General features: G+C 39.8%; 1 protein-coding gene across 1 annotated transcript; it reads left to right on the top strand.

Moving 5' to 3' along the window:
• Positions 1-4,483: 4,483 nt before the first annotated feature.
• On the top strand, positions 4,484-24,050 carry CBX1 (chromobox 1). The gene is made up of 5 exons (XM_010960534.3): positions 4,484-4,705; positions 18,808-18,984; positions 19,462-19,639; positions 20,228-20,322; positions 22,546-24,050. Exons 2-5 carry the CDS (start codon positions 18,845-18,847, stop codon positions 22,688-22,690), a joined length of 558 nt encoding a protein of 185 aa, XP_010958836.1. The 5' UTR covers positions 4,484-4,705; positions 18,808-18,844; the 3' UTR covers positions 22,691-24,050.
• The last annotated feature ends 298 nt before the right edge of the window (positions 24,051-24,348 follow it).

Raw genomic sequence — 24,348 nt, 5'->3', positions numbered from 1 at the left:
ATTGGTACTGCTTTATCAAGGATACTCTTAAGTGAAAGTGGCTTCTTAATTCTTTTACTGCATAGGTGTGACAATGAAGAATACAAATCTGGTACAAGGTGGTGCCACACTGCCTTGATTCATGCTACGATGCCAGCAGTTTTATCCACTTTTGTACCATCAGTGAAAAGACCAACACAGTGAAAAAGAGCAAATAATGTCTTAGTATTATTATGAAAATAGTCTTGACCATGCAGACTCCCTGAAAGCATCCCAGGCACTCCCAGAGTCTGTGGACTACACTTGGAGAACCATAGGTTATATCTGTAGAATGTATCCTCTCATTCAACAAATACTTACTGAGCCCTTTCTATGGTTTAGGCACTGTTTTAGATGTTAAAAGTAAAGCAGTGAGAAAACCAATAAAATACACCTAAGCCGCCAAGAAAAAAAAAAAAAAAAAGTAAAGCAGTGAGTTAAACAGAAAAATACCCTGAACTGTTGGAGCTTATATCCTAAGAAATATAAGGGCTTAGCCTCACTACCCAACATATTACTCAATAAGTGTTTTTATATAAGTTCATTAAGTAATTTTTAAAATATTTTTTGAAGAGTGATTTATTTATATGGGGTTTTTTTTTTTTTTTTGAGGGGGGAGAGAATGTAATTAGGTTTATTTATTTCTTTATTTTTAAAGGTACTGGGGATTGAACCCAGGAGCTCCTGCATGCTAAACATGCGCTCTACCACTTGAGCTATACCCTCCCCTCCATTAAATAATTTTAATGTAATACAGGTTTCACAAACAGGCAGTACCCCATCTCTAGCATATTTTTTCAACAATAATTTCTAACATTTGGTGATGGGGCCAATCCGTACTGTACCTGAAACGCTAGCAAATCACAGCACTCCAAGCAGTGATCTCTTCACTTGAGAAAAAATACCGATCAATGTCAGGGCTCTGGGTGCATGATTTGAGGGGTATAGGTTTTAATTAGAGTCCAGTTACTACCAGGAAGTCATGTGAGAATCAGACTGACCTGGGGAGGTAAGAGAGACAGGTAGCTCTCAAGTATATTTGCCTTTTAAAAGAGAATACTTGTTAACCCCAAATGAATAAAAATCTTTAACAATAGAATTTCAAGTAGTAGTCAAAATGAAACAAAGAATCTCACACCCATTAGGACGACTACTATCAAAAAAAGAAAAAAACCCAAAAAACAAAACAAAAACCCAGAAGACAACAAACGTGAAGGTGTGGAGAAACTGGAACCCTTGTGCACTGTTGGTGGGGATGTAAAATGATAGAGCCACTGGAAAACAGTGTGGATTTCCTAAAAAAAAAGAAAAACTAAAAATGGAATTACCATATGATCCAGCAATTCCACTGCTGGGAATATAACCAAAAGAATTGAAAGCAGGGTCTCAAAGAGATTATTTGTACATCCATGTTTTTAGCAGCATTATTCACAATAGCTAAAACATGAAAGCAACCCAAGTGTCTAACAACAGATGAATGGATAAGCAAATTGTGATATATACAAAAAAATGGGATATTCTTCAGCCTTAAAAGGGAAGGAAATTTTGACATATGCTACACCATATGTCCCTATGAACCTTGAGAACATTATGCTAAATGAAATAGGCCACTCGCAAAAAGACAAATACTGTATGATTCCATTTATATGAGTATTTAGAATAGTCAAAATTGTAGAGACAGAAAGTAGAATGGTGATTGCCAGGGCCTGGGGAAAGGAAGGAATAGGGAGCTATTCTTTAATGGGTATAGTTTCAGTTTCACAAGATGAGAAAGGTTATGGAGATGGATGGTGGTGATGGACGTACAACTATGAATGTACACTTAAAATGGTTACGATGGTAAATTTTTTGTTTTATATATTTTACCACAACTTTTTAAATTGGGGGAAATGAAACAAAGAATTTCAGACAGTGCAGAGGAAAATATTTTAAAAGTCCTCTACTTCTGCTGCTTAAATCACGTCTCAGAAGCAGCTATCTACTGTACTTAACATAACTACTGTTTACTGAGTGTCAGCAAGGTGCCATCCCCTTTACACATTACTGTTAATCCTACAGAAATGCTGCAAGGTAGGTCTTAAATAATATTTTCATCTTTTAGATTTTCAAGGAAGCTGAGGCTCAGTGAAGTTAAGCAGCTTGTCCAAAGTTACACAGCAGGCAAATAATAGAGAATTGGATCCAGTTCAGCCTGATACCAAGTCCTTGTTCTTTTTTGCAACGTCACACTTCCTCCTTTCGCCATATTCCTTGTGATTTTGGAAGCTTCGTGTGACAGACACATTTCCTGTTGGGCATGAGGCAGTGTCACTTCAAATGTTGTCTTGAGTAAGATGATTATGATTGAGTTGCCATTATCCTTAGAAAGAAAAGAACCCCTGAAGGTATGAACTAAATGAAATGTCATCATTCTTACGGGAAGAGACAAGAACGAAACCCATTTAACCCCAAAAGACTTTCAAAAAAGATGTTGTTAATGCAGCGATTTTAGGCTTGAGAGTTTGACAACCATCCTGGCAGAATTCCAGAATAGATGATTAACAAGTGAGCTCCTAGTTGATTGCAGATTAGCATAAACCGGTGGTGCTCTGCTACCTAAAAAGAGGTGACTTTTGACTCCCTTAATTCAAGAATGGTGTAAAGCAACAGGGCCGTGTTGGCTCCCTCTGCCTTGAAATATGCACATTAGAGGCAGAATTTAACATGGATGGGCTAAATCTGAAACTTGTGCTCTGATGTACTGTTTAAGAAAATGGTGACATTTAGCTTAGAAAAGAGAGACCTTAGGGAACATGAAGGCTGAATTTCGATACTAGAAGGACGATATGAAAGAGGAATTAGGTTAACAGAAAGAGAACTGTGCTGCTGCAGAAGCCATAAGTAGGGGAATAGGTGGCATTTACATGGAGAAGCAGAATCCAGCTCAATGTGAGGAATTGGGGATGGCAGCATTTTATGCAGGCAGGAATATGGTTTTGGAGTTAGAAATAACGTCAGATCTTGATTCCACCACTTTCTTGCCGAATGCCTTTGGACAGGTTATGCAGCCTCTGAGCCTTTTCTGCAAAATGGAAATAGCAATTCTACCTCCCAGAGTTGTAAGGATTAAATAAGATTAATCAAGGACTCAAAATTCCTAGCACTGGGGCAAAGAGTAGCTAACATTATGACAACTAGTTGTCTCATCATTAAAGTTATTAAAAAACATAATAGGACACTTCAGGAGGGAGTGAGTGGGTAAATTTTTGCTTCTTCCTAGACATTCAACCCAATAATGTCTCAGGAAGAACCACCCTCGTCTCTGCTCTTACAGCCTTTTTAGCAAAACTCTATTATGATATTGCTGGGACGGGTTTCTTACATGGCAATTCTCCAGAACCCCTGCACAGTACCTGGCTCAGCAAAAATGTTACATAAATGCATTCTGGGGGGGGGGGGGGTGGAGTGCGGTGGACTAGTTGCCTTTCTCTTTCCCCTCTGAGTAGAATATCAAAGTAAGGGCAATAAAGACATCTTCTGGTAGAAATTCTATCTATTTTGTTCCTGGTTGGATAGGGAAAAGAGGAGTAAGGGAGAGATTAAAAAAAAAACAAACCCACGAATCTGATGTGAATTAAAGTCACGAAGGAAAGCTTGATCACCCCCATTTTCTGTGAGATAGAACATATTAATTCACTTAATCGTTTATTCAACAAATATTGTTTGACTGTACTGAGCCAAGGTTTCTGCCCTTCCTGGAGTGGAGTTTAGAGTCGACGAGAGCAGACAGACATTAGCTAATGACAGTAAAGTGGGGTAAATATTATGCTGAGAGACCGAATTTCCATGTGAACATTTTTGGCGACAGTTGGAATCAGGAGAACTGGAACATTTATCACAAAGAATAACAAACATGTGTTTTCCCTATTTCTCTGATTCTTTGGGGAGGCTAGGTGAAGGAGTGGTGCTCATGGAGACTAGAGGGTTCGGCACTAAGCCACACATTGGCTCAGCCATGAGAAAGGGGAAGTTCAGGGTGCCAGGATAACACCTACCAGCGGGACCTAACCGAGTCTAAGGGGTCAGGGAAGGACTCGAAGGGGAAGTAACCAACGCTGAGAAGCAGGCGTCTTACAGAGATTTGAGGAGGCGTAAATTGAGGATTACACAGATTGGAGATTTGATAAAGCTCCGATGAGAAACCTGTTAGATTCCGATTTTTCGAGGATGTGAACTACTTACTGTCCAGGACTTGATTTGATTTTTCAGACTAGGCATCAAGAGATTCCCTTGTAAAACTACATGCTTTAACTTTCCAGGTTGCAGCCTTCTAAGCTACAGCTCCTTCGACACTAAGAGTTTAAGAACTAAAACTGCCTGAAACCCTCGCAAACTGTGCGTGACGGCGTGGAAGGCGCGCAGCACCTCGGGTCTTGTAGTCTCCAAAGGACTCCAAATCCCATAGTGCTGTGCGGCGGGTCGTCGCGCCTGCGCAGTGCGGTCGGCGGGCAGCGCAGAGTGCGAGGCTCTTTTGTTCGGCTGAGGGGAGGGCCGTTGGCTGGGGCCTGCGGTACGCCGCTTCAGTGAGGGGCTCCACCGCGGTCACCCGGCTTGTTGCTTTCCTGGTCGCCACTCCCCCGGCCGGCCCGACGCGACGCGCCAGTAGCGCGGCACCGATTCTTCTCGGGCTCGTGGGCGCTGCTCTGAGGTAAAGAGCCCGCTAGAGGCGGGGAAGCGGTGGGGAAGGCGCGCAGTGGCGGCGGGAGCTTCGTGAGGGGCCGCGCGCTCGCGGCAGCGGTTGGGAGCGGGGAGCGCGCCCGCGTCCCGCGGCGAGCCCTCCGCGGGGCGCTGGGGGGTCTGGCGACGCGCGCCAGAAGGATGGAGAGGGCGGGGCGGCGTCTACTGAGCTAGAGATTGAAGCGATTCGCGGTGGGCCGAGCACTTGCGGGTCGCTCTTCGGGCCTGGACAATGCTGCTTTTTTGGGTGGGCGGCTGCGGGATTGGGCTGAAGAGGAAACACTGAGTAAATTGGGAAGGAGACGGACGGGGCGGCCTGGATGCTTGGACAAGTGTGGGGTGGGTTGACGACTGCGAGACCCGCGGTTTAAAAATTGTAACCTGAGAATATTGGGTCGTGCCGGGGCTGCCAGAGGAATTCCGCTAGCAGGACTAGGGAGCGTAACTTCGAGGAAATTTTAAGAGGGGGCTGGGCAGCCCGGAGTGTGCTACCAGGAGAGGAGATCTGTTGAATAAATTGGGGCTAGAAGGAGGAGTAGTATTTTGCCTCGCTGGGCTCTAGAGGGGAGGAGCTGCTACAGGGGCAAGTGGGACGGAGGTATCGAGGGTATTTCTGTGAGGTGTGAAGAGAAAAGGGGAAAACCGACCGCCCTTGCTTCCCGATGGGTAGGCTGTAGGAATAATGTGTGGAGAAAGGACGGAACACTTTCTTCCCTTTTCCAGGTGTCCTACTACCTTCACTCTGTGATTCCTTTAGGGAGTTAAAAAGTCCAAGTGTGGCTCTTGCTTTGATTCATAATTAGTTCAATAAGTTTTTATCTGTGATTTTTACTGATTACAAAGGGCAGCGAATTGTAGAAATGTTAATGAGTTAATATTTAAGGAATGAAGTAAGTTAGTGAGAGATTGTGAGATGATGTGGGAAATTGGGAGACAGGGAAAGTTTGTGAGATTTTTCCCTCCTTGGGCTCTTAAAAGTTTTTTTAGCCAGCTTGTCCTTGCTGGAAAATTTGAATACAAAGGGAGCAATACTTTACCCCTTCTTCAGAACTTCTGGTGAAGATTTTTCTTGGATTGCTTTTATATTCAAACATGTATTGGTTGGTCTCAACTGGTGGTATTTACAAAAAAATCAGTATGCTAGAACCCCTGGCCAGGGGTAAGATATCCTCCACAATTGTGTTAAGAATCAGGTCGGTATTTTGGAATAGTTCTGAAAGGCCCAAGGTTTTGGAATAGATGCATTAATACAATTGGGAAATTACCGCCTGTGTTCCAAGGTGCTTTCAGACATTTATATGGAAAATGGTAAGATTGAAGAGTACATTGTTGGAACCGGTCACACCTTTAGGGCAGTTCAGGATGTTCAGTCATTTCCAGTTTTCCCTGTGGTACCATTTTTCTTTGGTTGCTATGTTCTAAATTGTTTTTCACTAAACATGTAACTAGTGTGTAGCTTGGTGCTTCTAGGTTCTTGAGTAAAGGAGACCAAGTAAGGGTACCCTACCCTGCATTTTGACTGCAGGATGCTAATTTTCTAATCATACATCTCAAGAAAAGAAGCAACCATTATGTCTTGTGCCCATTTTAGAGACTAGGAAAATTTCTTTTTCAGTTCACACCGTTGAGAAAAAGAATTGATGCATTTTTGTCGTTTTCTAGTAGTTTATCCCTCGAACTCTCCCTTTTTCATGTACTATTTCTGATGGTATAACAGATTTTGCATTAGATTTGATAAATTTGCATCATTGATTATTTCTCTGAAGAGTTTTTGGAATAAAATGCTAACGGCTAGTTTATGGACTTACATAACATGGGGCCGTGCTTCTTGTTTATTTAAGTGTCTGGCACATAGTTGACCATTCATATTGTTGAATAAATGGATAGGGCTTTTAGATCCTTTCTAAGAGTTCCATGTGTTAGTCAGCAGAATGACTTGATGTACATTTATGTAATCAGTTTACCTGTTTTTACTCTATGACGTTTGGCAGAGTAAAACTGTTGCCCTTGACATGCTTGTCTTAGCCTCCATTTTTAATATACTTACCCTCATATTAAACACAGAAAAGGTGTGCAGGTTGTGCAGGTCGCAATTTTAAATACTTTAGACAAGGGACTAGGAGAGGACCGAGGTTCTGGGTTTCAACAGAAAGATATATAGTACTTACAGCGATGTCTGTTGAGAAATTGAATAGCGTTTCCAAGGTTAACTAGAGAAGTTATTTGAATAAGGACAAAAATTCAGATCCTGTAAGTATTTGAGTTGAGTAACTTGAATAAATCTTTTTGCCTTTAAGCTTTTATGATTTGCTGACCAAAAGGGGGCAACCTAATTTGTGAAATTGTGTCTTTCTCTTTAATAATAGCTAACACATTGAGGGCTTAACAGAACTATGGTGTTTGAGAGATTAGTGTCAGTAAAATGATTGTTTTTATTTCATTTGAAACTAAGATTTGCTTCAGGTATCACTGTGTCTTACTGATATTTGCAGATCCTTGTGGCCTCCCAACCCAAGCCATATCTATAGTTTCATTTACATCAGCACAATGAAAAGAAGTTAGCTAAGTTTCTGGACACGTCTCAGACAAAATTCACACACCGGTATTCTAGTCCTAGATCCTGGAATTCAGGGGCAGGCATTCTTTTAAAAATGAAGCTCCTGCTCACTGGGTATGTGGCACAAGTTCTTGTTTTCTGCTCCGTAAAGTTTTCCATCTGGAAAGCATTTGCCTCACAAACAGCTACAGCTAACAAACTAAAAGCAGTTTAGAAACATGAGTCAGGACTACAAAGTGAATATACTACACATGCCTTCACCTGCCTTTTGATGACTGATATGTAGTTGCTAATGCTCAGCAAAGATACTTCTTTCTTCCTTATTTTCCATTTAGGTCTTGTAGATCCGATTTATTTGCTGATCATTCCCTAAAAAGCTGGGGCTTTTTCCCTGGTTATCTGAGTCTGAGCCATCCATCCTTATGACCCATATAAAGTTCAACACCTTACACCAGACCTAGACCTACTTTTAATTGAGTGAGTTGAAAATAGAAACAGAATGCTTTGGGAACCACAAGAAAAAGAGAAATATTTGGCTAAGTTGGATAGGCTTCATGGAAGAAGTAGCATTTAAGCTGAGTCTTAAAGGATAGGTAGGATTTTGACTACTGGTCTTGGACAGGAACATACTTTTTAATAATGAGCAAAGCCAGGCATGGAAGAAATGTGCAGGATGTGTTCAGGTTATAGTTCTCTGTTTTGACAGGACTGTAGGTTTTGGAGGGAAGTAGGAGTATGGAATGGTTGGAACCAAAGGGTGTTAGATTTTATACTGAGGAGTTTGTCCTTTTAAGGAAGGAGACTTTGTTGAAAAATTTTTAGCAGTTACCTCTCACTTTCCTATTCAGTCTACTCCCACCCAAATTGTTTACACAGTCTACCTCAGCAGTGCCTCATTGCTTTTGTTCACAGTTGTTCCTTGGGCCAAACTGCCTCCCTCTAGTTCACCTTTTCAAATGCTGTTGGAGCCCTGCTGCAATCCCAACTTTTCAGAACCTTTCCTAATCACCCTAGCCATTCCTCCAAATAGTGCTTTTGTGGTTACTTGTTACTGCTTATATTTCTTTTACTTATTACCTACTCCTGTCATTTCTCATTGAATTTTAGTTGCATTGTTTACCTTTTTTGTATGTTTTTGTCTTTCAGTCCTGGCTCTGTGTCTTACCCTTGGGAGACTTTGGGAAATTTTCTTTGCTTCAGAAAGCCTTAGTTTCCTCAGTTGTGAAATGGGCTTAATAGAGTTGTTGTGATGATTCGATTAAGTGCTTTTCTATGCGTTAAGTGTTAAGTATTCAATGAAAATTATTGTGTTTTTACTTACCCTTATGGGGTTTTCAAAAGCCTGTACTTCTTGTGTGTCAGCATATCCTTCTAGCCTGGCCAGACAGGTCCATTTGCCTGGGTCTGAGGGGGTTCCTGAGATGTGGAACTTTCAGAAGCTTTCAGTGCTTTAGCTGGGGTGAATTGGTCGCCCTTTATTCCACACAGACTCTTAGCAAATGCTTATTGATTTGATTGTTTAATAGATGGTATTAAAAGCTAGTAGAGCTGTGGTTATAAACTTTTATAGCCGTTAACTGACTTGGTCTTAAACCTAAGCTAGAGGCAAAAGAGGGCTAAAGAAAACAAGGAATGGAAAAAGGAGCTAGAAGAAAGAAGGAGCAAAGTGGGGAATGATACGCACAGTAATTATCATTATCTGCTGCTCCCTCAATTTAACTCTTTCTACTTCTTTTCCCAAATAAAGCAAGCTCTTCTCACCGTAGGATTTTGAACCCACTATTCCCTAAATTTGGTGTGTTTTTCTTATTTTTGCTGACTTGTCCCCTTGTTATTTAGGCCTCTGTTACTTAATCTGAAGATATTTTCTTTATAGCATTTATCACTAATGATTTGTTGCTTCTTGTCTGTGCTGTATTCTGCACATATGTACACGCATACACTCCCTCTCATGCTCACTTCTTTGTCCACATTAGAATATAAACTCTGAGGGGGTTGAGTATAGCTCAGTGATAGAGCGCATGCTAAGCATGTATGAGGTCCTGGGTTCAATCCCCAGTATCTACATTTATATATATATATAAATGAATATAAATATATATCTACATATATATATATGAAACTCTAAGAGACCAGAGGTTTTGTCTGTCTTGTTCACCCCATTTTTCTAGCACCTCACATAATAGGTGCTCAATAGATAACTGTTAAATGAATGATTACTCTAAGGGCATGTTCATAGGAAGAGTTAAGCTTCTGATAGTGACATTTTAGCTAAGGGAATTGGTCAAATGAAGTACAAGGCAAAGGACAAGGTAACTGTGATTGATAGGTTAGGAACAGTGGTCTTCAGCTCAAATGCCCACAGATAATGATATGAAGAGGTCTGCATTTTTACGTCAGTGGCTAGTATCGAGAATGAATTGGGTTAGGAGTTATCCAGGCAAGAGATGGTGGTTGCTTGGAATAGGATGGTAATAGTGGAACCAGAAAAAAATGTATAAATTGAAAGATACTTAAGATATAAAATCAACAGGGTATAGTAAGAGACTGGATATGGAGTATGGGTGGAGAGAAATCAAGGATTGTCATGATTTTGTCTTGAACTCAGTAAAAGCTATATGAATTCTTAGACCATTGTTCATTTAATTGGGGGACTGGCTTTTTTTAAAAGTATATCTGTAAAATCAGACCCTGAAATCACAACTTCTGAAGTTTGTTATAGAACTTCACCATATGAATCTTTAAAACTGGTTTTTGGTATTGGTGCAGGTCTTCAGATACCTTAAAATTCTTTTTGTAAATAATTCTATTGAAATTTCCCATTGTTTATATCCTTTTTGCTTCCTTTTTCTTACTTATCTTTTGCCATTTACTAAAGGGCTTTGTTACTTTATTTTCCTGCCTGGGCAAAATAATAGGAAGAACATAAGAAATTCCTACGCTTTGGGTATGTGAAATGTGATTTCTCAGTTTCTGGCAGCTCTTCTGACTCAGTCTTCCAGAAATGAGATCTTGGTTTCTCTGTTTTGTAGTTACTGGTTCATTCATACCAGCCAGACTTGGGTCCTCCTTGAGTGTATTCTGGAGCTGCTCTGCTGTTTAGAAAAACTTTGCCACGAATTTCAGCCAGTATACATAGAACAAAAAGGGTATTTTCTCTTTGAGTTCCTAATGCACTGGATTTCAGAGAGTTATCCTTATGCTTAAAGCAGTAAATAATCTAATAATTAGGACATATATGTGAATATATAAATAGATAATGAATGCCAGAAGATCATAAAAGCTTGCCTCAAAGGAGGGTTTTTACACCTATTTTACAGATGAGGGAACTGAATTATGCAGTAAATATTTAACCCCCTGTAGGCATAAAGTTGTTTTGAGAGGTCAGGGGCAGGAAAGATATGCTTCTGGTGCTCATACTAGCTTCTGGTGAAAGAAACTATGTGGATCTTTCAAGCAATGGTCTTCCAGTTTCATTGTTAATGCAGCAAAGGTCTAGAGTGAATGATGTTGAATATGATATAGAGAAGGTTTTGTTTTCAGGAACATCAGTTATTACTTTATTGTTCCAGCCTTATTCTAAATTTTTGGAGAAAGTAGAATGTTCACCTCCCTTTAACTGTGAGAATTGATTTATGTCTGAAATAGTGTGTGTGGTTTCACCTGAGGAATGTAGTTTCTGCCAGTCCTCTTATAGCAATGGCTTTTATCCAGGGATGTGCATTAGATCGCCTAAGGAGCTTTTAAAGATGCAAATGCCATGGTTAAAGCAGCATTGCGTTGCAATAATAAAAAACTGGAAACAACCCAAATTTTCATCACTAGGTGAATGGTTGGAGTATGGTGTGTCCATACAATATGAAATACTATGCAGCTTAAGAAAGGAGATCTTTATGGAACAATGTCAAAGGTACATTACATTACATAAAAAGGCAGACTGTAGAATTAAAATATCTATTTTCACATATGTACATCTGGTCAGTTTATGTATAGAAAAACAAAAACAGGCCTTGACAAGTTTGGGGCTAGGGAACTTCCTACATAAAGTATGTTTGTAATTGAATTTGAATACATGTGTTATATGACAATTAGAAAAAAAAATTTTTAAATAATACACATACACACACCCTGCTTTCTGATTCATTGAATCTGGGCATCTGTATTTATAAACTCCAGAGGTGATTCTGATTCTCATATATGTGAAAGTTCTCTACTCAAGGTCTGTTCTCCTGTGAATTCTTCTGTAGTACAGATGGTTACCTCATCACACCAACATACTAAATGTTTCACCTTAGCATTTACCTAAAAATCCCTACTGGTCTGGTTTCAGAGGTCTCTGGATCCTGTCTTGTCCTCACATCTGGAATTTGATCTTTCTTCTTCTTTTTCTTTTTTTTAATTTTATAGGGTATGAAACAATCCCTTTATTTTATTGTATTTTTTTGTAGGGGAGACGTACTTAGGTTTATTTTTATTTATTTTAATGTAGGTTTATTTTTATTTATTTTAATGGAAGTACTGGCGATTGAACCCAGGACATTGTGCATGCTAAGCACACATTCTGCCACTGAGTTATACCCTTCGCCCTGGAGTTTGATCTTTCAAGCTGGCAGGAAATCATTATGGAAGTTGCTGGGATCTTTATAATTCATGTATATGATGGCAACCAGGAGCTACACTCACATTGTTTCCTCAGATCTTCCTCATATCCTTTCACTGGAACTAGCCACAGGCATACTTTGCTTTATTGCACTTAGCTTTACTGTGCTTCACAAATGTTGCATTTTTTAAAAATGAATTGAAGGTTTGTGACAACTCTGTGTCAGGCATGTCCATCAGTGCCATTTTTTGCAGCAGCATTTGCTCATATCTGTCACATTTTAGTAACACTCACAATATTTCTAACTTTTTCATTATTACTATGTTTGCCATAGAGATCTGTGATCAGTGATCCTTCGATGTTACTATTGTAATTGTTTTCGGGCATCACAAACCATGCCCATGTAAGATGGCAGAGCTTAATCTGCGAGCTGTTCCCCCATTTCTCCCTCCTCAGACCTCCCTATTCCCTGAGATACAAGGAATATTGAAGTTAAGTCTTAATAACACTACAGTGATCTCTACAGTTCAAGTGAAAGGAAAAGCTGCACATCTCTCACTTTAAATCAGAAGGTAGAGATGATTAAATTTAATAAGAAAGGCACGTTGAAAGCCAAGATGGGCCAAAAGATGGGCCTCTTGCGCCAGTTAGCGAAGTTTTGAACGCAAAGGAAAAGTTACTGAAGGAAATTAGAAGTGCTACTCCAGTGAGCCTCACATGGTAAGAAAACAAAACCGCCTTCTTGCTCCTATGTAGAAAGTTTGAGTGGTCTGGATAGAAGATCAAATCAGCCACAACATTCCCTTAAGCCAAGGTGTAATCCAGAAAAGGCCTAACTCTCTTCGATTCTGTGGAGGCCTAGAAAGGTGAGGTAGCTGCAGAAGAGTTTGAAGCCAGCAGAGGTTGGTTCATAAGGTTTAAGGAAAGAAACTGTCCCTATAACATAAAAGTGCAACTGAAGTAACAAGTGCTGAGGTAGAAGCTGTAGAAAGTTACCCAGAAGATCTAGCTGAGACAATTAATGGGTTTGGCTATACTAAACAAACAGATTTTCAATGTAGATGAAACAGCCTCCCACTGGGAAAAGATTCCAGCTAGGACTTTCATAGCTAGGGAGGAAAAGTCAGTGCCTGTCTTGAAAGAACAGGCTGATTCTCTTGTTAAGGGCTAATGCAACTGGTGGCTTTAAGTTGAAGCCACTGCTCATTTACCATTCTGAAAATCCTGGAGTCCTTACAAATTATGCTCAATCTACTCTTGTGCTCTGTAAATGTAACAACAAAGCCTGGATGACAGCACATGAAGTTTACAGCATGGTTCCCAAAACTGCTTTTTCAGTTTTAGCAACATGTGGTCCTTTCCTCGTATCTTTTTTCCAGACTGTTCTGTCTTCCAGTTTCAGACAAAAACTCTCTTCAGCCTTTTTTGTTGCTTAACAATAGAACAACAGTCCTTAACTCTAACTTTATTATTTTAAATCTTAACTTATTTCACATGGAAAAACTAGTACTTGGTGTGAAACAGGTTGCACACAATAAAGTTATATTGCTGTAAGCCCACTGTTAAGGCCTACTACTCAGAACAAAAGATTTCTTTCAAAATATTACTGTTCATTGGCAACACACTAGGTCACCCAGGAGCCCTGATGGAGATGTACAACAAGATAAATGTGCTAAATCATGTGCCTGTGAACACATCATTCCGCAGCTCTTGGGTCAAGGAGTCATTTTGACTTTCAGGTCTTATTATTTAAGAAATACATTTTGTAACGCTATAGCTGCCATAGATAGTGATTCCTCTGTTGGATCCGGGCAAAGTAAATTGAAAACCTTCTGGAAAGGATTCACCATTCTAGATGCCATAACATTTGTGATTCATGGGAAGAGGTCAAAATAGCAAAAGTAATAAGAGTTTGGAAAAAGTTAATTCCCAGCCTTCATGGATGACTTTGAGAGGTTCAAGACCTCAAGTGAAGGAAGTGCACAGGTGGTGGAAATAGCAAGAGAAGTAGAATTAGAAGTGGAGCCTGAAGAGGTGACTGAATTGCTGCAGCCTCATGATAAAACTTCAGCGGATGAGGAGTTGCTTCTTACTGTTGAGCAAAAAAAAAAAAAAAAAGTGGTTTCTTAAGATGGAGTCTACTCCTGGCGAAGATGTAAAGATTGTTGAAATGACAACAAAGGATTTAGAATCTTACATAAACTAATTCGATAAAGCAGCAGCGGATTTGAGGACTGACTCCAATTTTGAAAGAAGTTCTGTGGGTAAAATGCTATCAAACAGCACTGAATGCTACAGAGAAATCATTCGTGAAAGGAAGAGTCAGTTGATATGGCAGAACTTCATTGTCTTATTTTTAAAAACTGCCACAGCCACCCCAAACTTTCAGAGACCATAACCCTAATCAATTAGCAGCCATCAGTATCAACGCAAGACCAGTCATTAGCAAGAAGATGATGACTTGCTGAAGGTTCAGATGGATGGTTAGCATTTTTACCAGTATTTTTTTTAAATGTTTTTTAACTTACTTTTTTTGGGGGGGGGGTTGGGAATTAGGTTTACTTATTTGTTTTTTTAGTGGAGGTACTGGGGATTGAACACAGGACCTCCTGCATGCTAGGCATGCAATCTACCACTGAGCTATATCCTCCCTCTGGAAGTATTTTTTCATTAAGGTATGTATATTGTTTTTTCAGACATAATGCTATTGCACACTTAATAGACTACAGTATAGTGTAAACTTTTATTTGCCCTGGGAAACCAAAAAATTGTGAGACTTGCTTTATCAAAGTGGTCTGGAAGTATGCCTGTATTTAGAAGCGCAATGCCTAATCTTGTGTCTAATACTTCACTACCTTCTGCCTGCAAAGTAGCACTGTTCCTCTTTTTCATTTTCAGGCTCCTAACTGCAGGAGTGGAGGTGTCCAGGAGAATCGCAACTGCTTTTTTTTTTTTTTTTTTTCTCTTAAAAGAGCTATGAGTTCATGATTCTTGCTCTTCATGACACTGACACTGTAGAAGAATTTGGGGTTCTTAAAATTGGCATTTTCTCAGTAGTTCTCTCTGGCCTACTTGCTAGGTGCTTAACTTAAAAAATTCCACACCATCTAGCACTTGTCAATTTAAAAGACTCAGAAGACTGCTGGGACCCTAAAAACCAAAGCTTTGTTACTGCCGACTGCTGGGACCCTAAAAACCAAAGCTTTGTTACTGCCTGCTGATTTAATTAGCAAAGAAAACCTTCACGTTCCAGTAACGAAAAATCAGTATTTTTTTAATATACTTTCCAAGGTCTTTTCTGAAAGAAATTATCAGTCACTTGTCATTTACTGATAACAAATTGTAGGGAGAAGCCAAGTTAAGAGACCTCTCTGTCCTTTCCTTGTACAGGCTGGAGGGAAATTTCCATGTAAGTGTGTAGCTCGCTCCTAGTTCTGTGTATGCAGCAGGGCCATTAGCCCAGCCCTGCCAGGAGACGTCCATACTGAAGTGCTGTACTTTTTGTTGATTGTGTGACCTTAGAAGAATTATTTCATCTACATCTGAGGTGTCAGTAACATCTGAATGGTTTGTTTTACAGGATGGTTTTGAGGATCAAATGAGATAACATGGTAGTAAACTGTAAAGTGCAATACAAATGTAAAGTATTATTTTTCTAGGCATCTTAAAATGTGGCAGACTCAGTATTTAGATAAAAAGTGTAGCAGCTCAACTAACCAGGTTTTTTGTCTGCATCATCATGATGAGCCTTAAGAAGAAGGATGTAGTATGTCTGAGCTAATCTAGAACTGTTTGCCTTTTTGTACACCTTGTGATGTTCTAGCATATATCCCGACCCTTTATTCAATGATCATGGCACTTCTATGCCATAATTTGGTTGCAAGGATGCTTAGGGGGAGTGGCAAATAGCATTGACTAAAGGCATTTCTCCATTATGCTAGTGTGCTGATCTGAGTTACTTTAAAATATCCTTGTCAAACAATTCCAATTGAGAGCCCTCCTTCCAGATGTCCCTCCTGATATCTCGAGATTGTCATATTTGGGGAGAGGGAGTTTCTCTTGAAATAATCCATTTGGAAACTATATGCAAATAATTGGCCTGTCATAATATTTAAGGGGGCTCTTGGCTCATTTGAAGGTGCTAGATTCTATAGGAAGAATGGGGTTTGTATTTAATCCCATCCTCTACTGAGTTTGACAAATGGTTTGTTTAGGACCCCAAAGAAGTACCTATGAATATGGAAAAAACTCACATTGATTTCGGAATATCCAATATAAAGAATCCAACCTCTGGAGACAGGTGCTTGACCAGTTAAGAAGACTCAGAGAAATTGGAGTCTGTTTTCTGCATTCTTCACTTCTCATTTGAGTTTCCCTTAAGACAGTAAGTTTAAGTGAGTAAAGATGAAAATCAAGAGGCCTTACTTTAGATTTCCCTTATTTGGGGGTTTTCTTTGCCTAAACTAGAGGATTAAATCATATTCTTACTCTTTTCTGTGACTCTTCCTCCTTAGTAAGGGGAGGAGAGGCCTGCAGTAGATAGAGATAAGCTAGGAGCTGTCCTGACCTTTTAGGTCCACAGTAGCAGGATCAGATGGGCAGTATTCAATGTGGTTTCTTTTTGTAAGACAAATATAGCTATTAATGTAGACAACACAGAGCCTTAAATAGGTCTCAGTTCTGAAGCCAGAGTGATAGAATGCCTTTCCTTTACTTTCTTAAATTTAATTACTTGGAAAAGGGGTTACTAGGGGACAGTTGTTGGTTTTGGATTGTCTGTAACCCATTGTTTCCCTCTGGCTGTTGAGAAAGGGAGTATCTTCAAATTTCCAAGTCCAAATTAATGTGGGGAGTTGTGGTACCCTTTGTTATCTAAAGGTGTCAGTTTATTTTTCTTTGCACTGTAACCAGACTCTTGATGAATCTTGCTACCCCTTCAACTGACAGTGAAAGAAGCAAGCAGGGAGTAGCGCTTGTTCTTGGCAGCAGGCACTACTGCATTTATCCAAAAGGAAAATTAGATTTTTTTTTCTTCTCATTAAATAACACTTGTCATGGCAATCAGAATTCTGAAAACCTGAAAGCATCTCCCTCCAGGAAGAAACAACGGCCTCTGAGTCAGAGAACAGTGAAGCTAGCCAATAATTAGCCAGAGTTACCATTCAATCCACTGATTAGTCTGTTCAGTAACAGAAGGGAAGGAAAACTCATGGGGTACTTTCTCTAAAAGACAGAGGGGCTGGGGAGGAAGGAAAGCAGTCTTTGGTATGCAAATGGAGAGAAAGAATCTTAGCACAGAATTGGTTTTGAAGTGTGTGGGGCCTTGGGTGTTGCCTTAGGCCACACTAAAATCACCTCAGAAAACATCTGTTTGTGCCACTCAGCAGAAGTTTGGAATACCGTTAGTGGAAGAGGTATCTACGTTTTTTCTTACCAATTTTTCTTTTTTTCAGGAAGGCAGGGACCATTGCTTATTCTCTTGAATCTCCAGTGTTCAGCAATATCTAGGATTTTTTAGTAGCCAAACAAATGTTTGTTTCTGTAAGTCAGTATTGCTTATATATGCAGATGTAAGAAAAATCTCAAGAATATAAACCTAAGCATCTGTAGATACTGTTATCTGTAGATAACAGTGAGCCTGACTTTTATGAAAGATTTGTTATATTTCGTATAGTCTGTAGATGAACTCTTTCTAAAATACATTGTGTCTACACATGTCAGTTTAAAAATATTTAAAAGAGTTTCTACTTTCACTAAGTAAGATTTCTTTTCTTAAGGATGCTAGGGATAACCAGTTTAATCCCAAATTGGCATTGCCTTAAATTCAGACATGAAACATAATAGTAACTACTTTTTTGTCTTGGATCATCTGCCTTACTCTTGATTCTTTGTATTTCATTCTTGGGAACTGATTCATCAATTTGTAGATTTCAGCCAGTTTTTTAGATCAATTTTGTTGTATTGATATCTTATGGCGCCACCTATTGACACATCTGTAATCATAAGGCTTTATGCCTCCCAGCAGTCAAAATAGTTATATGAAGGACTAAAGAAAATAGATTTATAGGAGACTGGAATTTTAGCACTGGAAAAACCCTTGAAGGTTGAAAGTTCCCAGCCTGATGATGTATTTTACAGAAGAATAAATTCAGGTTCTGTTATCTGTGGTAACTACCTTTTTTTTCTCCCTACTTACTTCCAAATTCTTTTGGTGCTCCAGTTTAGAGAATTTCATGGTCATTCTGGCATTTTTATGGATCTTTCTCAGCCTTAGAAGTAAAAAGTAGGGTAAAAAGTTAACAAGAAACTAGCAAATTATAAATTAATGGTGGCATTCAGGAAGACTGCATACAGAACCTTAAAGGGACTCAAAAGAGATGATGTTTTAACAATGCAGAAGACTGGATTATATATGTGCGTATACAAAAGAGAAAATTAAACTAGATGTTTAATAAATAGGATGTGCCATTTCACACAGTAAAAAACCAAATCCAATATTATGATGAAACTGGAAAACATTCAGAGAACAGGAGAACATATGGATCTGAGGTTATATGTATATAGGTTTGATGTATGTACCTACCTGATTTTTAGGAGGATTGCTTTTCTTTTGAATTAATGTAACATTTTAGATACCATAAGTAAAGGTATTGTGAGATTTTATGACTTAGAATGGGTGTAAAAGTTTCAAGTGGATATGCAGGAATAAAGTTTTGCTGTCAGATTAGTTGGAGCTGTTGTAGGAAACTTTCTAGCTGAACATATCAAAATTATTGTGTATTGAAGATGAATAGCCATAACATAGCAGCATGCACTATTAAAGTCATCTCTGGTATCCTTGCTTTTCTTACCATCCAAATATTCACCTAAGAAAAGTGTGCCTTAGTGTCCTTTTTATTTCCTTTTATCATTTTAGCAGTGTCACCCTTTATACCAGAAAGCTGGCGGGCACTATGGGGAAAAAACAAAACAAGAAGAAAGTGGAGGAGGTGCTAGAAGAGGAGGAAGAAGAATATGTGGTGGAGAAAGTTCTTGACCGTCGAGTGGTGAAGGGCAAAGTGGAGTACCTCCTAAAGTGGAAGGGATTCTCAGAGTGAGTTTCATTGCCCCAGGAAAAGCCATTCATTTGGTCACCAACTATTTCTCAGGAGACTGGTAACGTGTAAGAGCTCGGGTGCTCTGATGGGTACAGTGTTACTCAGGCCTGGCCTTCACGGCTTCTAGTCTAATTAGGAAAATGACCTACATATACAAAGTGCTATTTACACAAGACGGTGATTTCTGAGAAGCAGTTTTGTTTGTGGCTTTAGATTGATCCAAGTTTGCGAAGAGAAAATAACTTTCTTTTGAAGGAGGCAAGATTCTAAGATTTCAGTTTGTACTAAAATGTCCCTACCATCTCCCAAGAAATTTCAGCTTTGTCAGGTTCTTGGTCTTGGACAGGATCTAGTTATTTGTTATCATTAGCTCCTCTATTCCAAGGACACCAGCTCTTGCCCTCCTGTGCTTACCGTTACTCTGAATGTGTAACTTTGAGCGGAAAGTGTGACTCGTGTGCCTCTGGTTTCAGTGAGGACAACACATGGGAGCCAGAAGAGAACCTGGATTGCCCTGACCTCATTGCGGAGTTTCTGCAGTCACAGAAAACAGCACACGAGACAGATAAATCAGAGGCAGGCAAGCGCAAAGCCGATTCTGATTCTGAAGATAAGGGGGAGGAGAGCAAACCAAAGAAGAAGAAAGAAGAGGTAAGGCTAGAAGTAAGAATTCTTACTACCCCAAAATTCATGCTGCTGTCAAAGAAGCTGAGAGCCAGATAGTTTAAGCACTTTTGTTCTGCTGCTTTTTGGATCTCAGCAGCCATCTTAGTCCTTTTGGATTCTTGGATAGGCTAATGCTTAAAATGTGTTTGGGAGCTCACTCTCGTGAAGCCACATAATCTACTTTTATTTTATCCGAGGTTTAAGAACAATAAGTGCAAGGGAATTCATTCCTGAGTAGATTGCTTTCAATGTTTTAATCATTACAGGTTTGAGGTTGCTGTTTTAATCAATTCAATACCTTAAAGTAAGTTATCTTTTGAAGGTGAAGAGACAGTGGTGAACATACATTTTGCTTGAGATGTATGTCCCTTTTTACATATGAGGAAACCTCAAGTACTTCAGACCTTGATGGCATAATCACTCAGGATTCTAAAAGACCTGTGACTTAGAGCCAAAAGAATGGTGAAATATTGGCAAAAGGGTTTGATTACATTATCAGAGAAACAGGAGTGGCTCCAGTCTGGGGAACAGTCCCATATAGTTAAAATTATTCCATCTGTTTGGTTTTTACAGTCTGAAAAGCCACGAGGCTTTGCCCGGGGTTTGGAGCCGGAGCGGATTATTGGAGCTACAGACTCCAGTGGAGAACTCATGTTCCTGATGAAATGGTGAGTGGCTGCCAGTGGCTCTGTGTGGTTGTCTTTTTCTTCTCCCCATCTGTTCCACGCCAGAGGAAAAAAGGGCTGGACGTTTGAAATTCCAGTTGCCCAGGTGTGGAATCTTTAAGATGGCATAGTCCTTCGATAGTGACCCTTGGCCTCTCTGCCAGCCTGGACTCATGAGTTATAGGTAGGGGCCCTTAGGATTCTCAGATCTTTGCCCATTATTTTAGGAGGTGGGAGAAAATCTAGAATGTAAATGGTATGGGGAAGAATCACATTTCCCTTCTGTACATGAAGAAATGTGATTGAACTACCCTTCCCTTCTGTCACCTCCTTAATAAAGATCTGGCTGGCCCCAGGATCAAAAATTCTGTCAACTTCTCAGGGTTAGGAAAGAATTTCTGTAGCTCTTCCTTTGTCCTTGACTGTTACATCCTTTCCAGTTTGTGCACATTCTACAGTTGCAGGATCTGCCAGCAGGGGTCAGCAAGGCCCTTTTACTCTAATGAGCATAGAGAAGCCTACTTTTTTCCATTTAAGTGTAGATACCAATGGTAGTAATACTTCATGAAACCTCATAATCAAACCAGTTGTCTTGAGAATCTTAAGAACTCTAATTAACCCCAAATTCTCTGTCTATCCAAAAGGAGGGCTTCCCTTTTTCTTGCTTTTTGGAAATGCCTGTGTTCCCCCCACCCCTGCTCCAAAGTGGAGCTCAATCATTATCCTTAAAATATAAATTAGGAGTGAATAATTCTAAGCCTTTGCTAAGGAAGGCAGCATTCTGAGGGCTTCATCCTTTGTCAGTCTAGGACCTTCTCTGAAACTCTGTACTAATTCTTCTCCTCTCTAGCGGGAGAGACCTAACTTAACACTTAAGTCTTATGTCACAACTGGCTAAACCTCTGTTTTCTTCCCATACATTCCTTAGGTGTTTACTGAATCTGACTTTCTTTTAGCTGATTTATTGCTAGCCTGTATGAGAAAAGTTCATTTTTAAGGAGCTGCATTTGGGGGAAAAGAATTAATACCAGGAGTTAATTCATTCCAATTAGAATACACTTCTGTGTTTGTGACTAGTCTGAACAACAGTAGTATCTCCACATTGCATAAGATTACACTCCTTTGGTTGACTGACTAGTGTGTGTGAAGGTTATAGATGAATGTAATTCTGCAAGTTAAGATTGGATGTTGATTATAAAACCAAGTTCATTTTTAAAGTGATTTTCTTGGAGAGTGGAGATACTTGTTCATTTCCCAAAGTAACTAATATTTCTCTGTAGTGAAATGACTGAATGACCTCAGAAGGGTGTTGCTGAATTGTCAGCAAGGGGCAGCCTGCTTCAGGTTCCCATACTATTATACTCCTTTCCCTCCCATTCTGTTGAATCCATTGTTCGAAAACATACCTTACTGGCTTATTCTTCTCTGGTTCCATGGGGCTGTGTGGCTTTGGGTTACCTGTTGCTGGGGTTCCAAGTTTGGGGTAGTGCCTCGTCAGAGATCCCATCTTGCATGTCTGCTGCCTGCCCTATCCTACTGCTTCTGGCTAGGGTATTTCCAATGATCTGAAGATAGATCTTACTCCTAAATCCTTGTAGTATGTATGTGGTTTTCAATTTTTGAGAGGATTTTAAAATTCAGAAAAATAAGAGAATTATGTGACAATCCCTTTATTTCTGCCTCCCGTGTTGAAGCACCATTTCAAAGCACCTGGGAGTGGTAGCATATCTGTGTGAGCATGGTGTTTGGTGATGTTAAACAGTATGATTATGAGTCAGCAAGAAAGTGTCCACCTGCATTGGCTATGGTCAATGCCAGATTGGTAATAAATCTTATTATCTAACATGATATTAAATCCTATTACAAAGCCAGCATCTCTCATGGGCTTTTAGCAGCTGGGATATGGCTTTGAAAAGAGCATTGTAGCCTCTCTTATTCTCTCAGAGAACCTGAGAGTCATGCTTTGCTTTGTTTTTGTTTTTGCCTTTCCTAGAGGTTCCAGATGTTATAGATAAGAGTTAACTTTTAAAAAACAAAGACATCCAGAGGGCATTTTCAATGGGAGCTCTGAGGATGCCACTTGACTAAATGCTGCTTGGGCCATGTTGTTATCCTTCCCTGGCCTGCTCTTCTGGAATAAATTTTTTTAAAGTCTAATCCCTTGGGTGATCCAAGTTAGGAGACCACCAGCACCTGCTCTCAAAGTCTCTCTGCTTTGTTCTACAGGAAAAACTCTGATGAGGCTGACCTGGTCCCTGCCAAGGAAGCCAATGTCAAGTGCCCACAGGTTGTCATATCCTTCTATGAGGAAAGGCTGACGTGGCATTCCTACCCCTCAGAGGATGATGACAAAAAAGATGACAAGAATTAACTCTCCTCAGTACCAGCCCCTGTCACATCTGACTGTGGGTTTCAAGCGGGGAAAGAAGGAGTTCTACTTGTCTTGACACCATAGAGGTGGCTTGAGAAGATGTCCTTTGAAGAGCCAGTATAGTTTCTGTGCCCTACAGCAGCCCAAGTGCTTTAAGCCGTTCCATGCTGTATAGTTTGCACACCCATCCCGGTGGAGGGGAAGGAGGGTCAGTGTTTTAAGGCAACCTGTTCTGCACTTTGCTGAGAAAAGCAGAGGGCCTTCTATGAAGGACAAAACTTGCAGAATGAGGTGTGGGAGAGCAAAAGATAACTGTAGATCTTCAAAGAGCATCTCCACAACCCACAGCCTTCTTCCCAATAGTGTTAACTGCATTTTTACAGCGTAGCATGTGTGTAGTTTTTGGCTATTACTGGTGTATTATTTGGGGGTGGGAGGGCTGGGGGGGGAAGGAAGGGAGATGAGTAGGATCATTTTTGTTAAAATTTGGGGCTTGATTGGGGAAATGGTGAAAAAGGAAAGAAGGAGCAACTAACAATGATTCGGTTCTGTGTCCCAAATATTTTATCTTTTCCAAAAATGTCATTGGCAACCTAAATGAGGACTGTGAGAGACTATTTAAAAGCTGTGAATGCTTGAAACCTATAAGCCAAGGTGTTCCCTGCCTGAGCTTAATGCTATTCCCAGCAAAAGACTAAGCCAGTTAAGAAGTTACCAAAGCTGCCATTTGGGGGATGGAAACTGAGGAGGAAATGTCCTATTGGAGCGTATACACAGGGAGATCATTCTGTCTTAGAGGTGCTAATTCTTGAAATTGACAAGAAGATCCTTTATTTTCCAGTTATGAAGTTACAAATACTAGCTTGTCCATCCAAGCCACTGGCTGAGGTATTTGGGGAGGAGCAGAGGGTAGTAAGGAGGTGGGAGAGTAGGAAAAAGACAAGGGCCTGGGCTCTTAGGGTGAAAAACTATTACACCCTCTGTTTTTTGAACTTTAAACTCTGAAACCATTGGTTGCAGAGTTTAGTCACTGACAGCACAAGTTCACTGAATCACACTTCAAGAGTTGAATGATTTCAAAAGCCCTAGTCTCAGGAGGAGATTAAACTTTCATACTGGGGCAGTGGTTCACTTTAAAACAAAACAAAAAAAAATTTTTTTTTAATCCTAAGAATTAATACCCAAAATGCTGTCTCATTATGAGATCCATCGGTTCTTGACATCATCTAGACCTGCATTTAGAACTCTGTTTTAAATCTTTTTAGGCATGTTGTTAGGTTTCTGTGAAAACTTTGTTTAAATGTAAACTTCATACCAACACTGTCAGTTTTTGTCTTAATAAAACTATAGATTTATAATCCTTGATTTTGTCTTGTCTTGCCAGAAATCCTCCTTGCCTTTTATTACCTTATAGATTTGGTCTGTTTGGGAACAACGTTGACACTTGGGATGGTCTTATTTCTTAAATGCTATAGGCTTGAAAATCTGGTGCCTGGTGTGAATCTTTGAGTGGTCTACCATATTAATTTAGTAAATGCTCATTGGGCATTTATAGTTGCTACAGAGATTTATAAAGATTGTCATATCATTGTGTCCATATTGTTCAAAGTTTGTTTTGCACTCTGTGACCTGACAGCACTTCCAAACTGTGATGTTTG

Source organism: Camelus bactrianus, chromosome 16 (assembly GCF_048773025.1).
Source record: "Camelus bactrianus isolate YW-2024 breed Bactrian camel chromosome 16, ASM4877302v1, whole genome shotgun sequence".
Classification (NCBI taxonomy): domain Eukaryota; kingdom Metazoa; phylum Chordata; class Mammalia; order Artiodactyla; family Camelidae; genus Camelus; species Camelus bactrianus.
The sequence above is the reverse complement of the archived record's forward strand: the minus strand, read 5'-3'. Positions and strand labels throughout refer to the sequence as shown.

Excerpts from the sequence above, each read along its gene's own strand:
- CBX1 (XM_010960534.3), top strand. The coding sequence starts at position 18,845 with ATGGGGAAAAAACAAAACAAGAAGAAAGTGGAGGAGGTGCTAGAAGAG. Across the intron at positions 18,985-19,461 it reads AAGTGGAAGGGATTCTCAGA|TGAGGACAACACATGGGAGC; the intron begins GTGAGTTTCATT and ends CTCTGGTTTCAG. Across the intron at positions 19,640-20,227 it reads CAAAGAAGAAGAAAGAAGAG|TCTGAAAAGCCACGAGGCTT; the intron begins GTAAGGCTAGAA and ends TGGTTTTTACAG.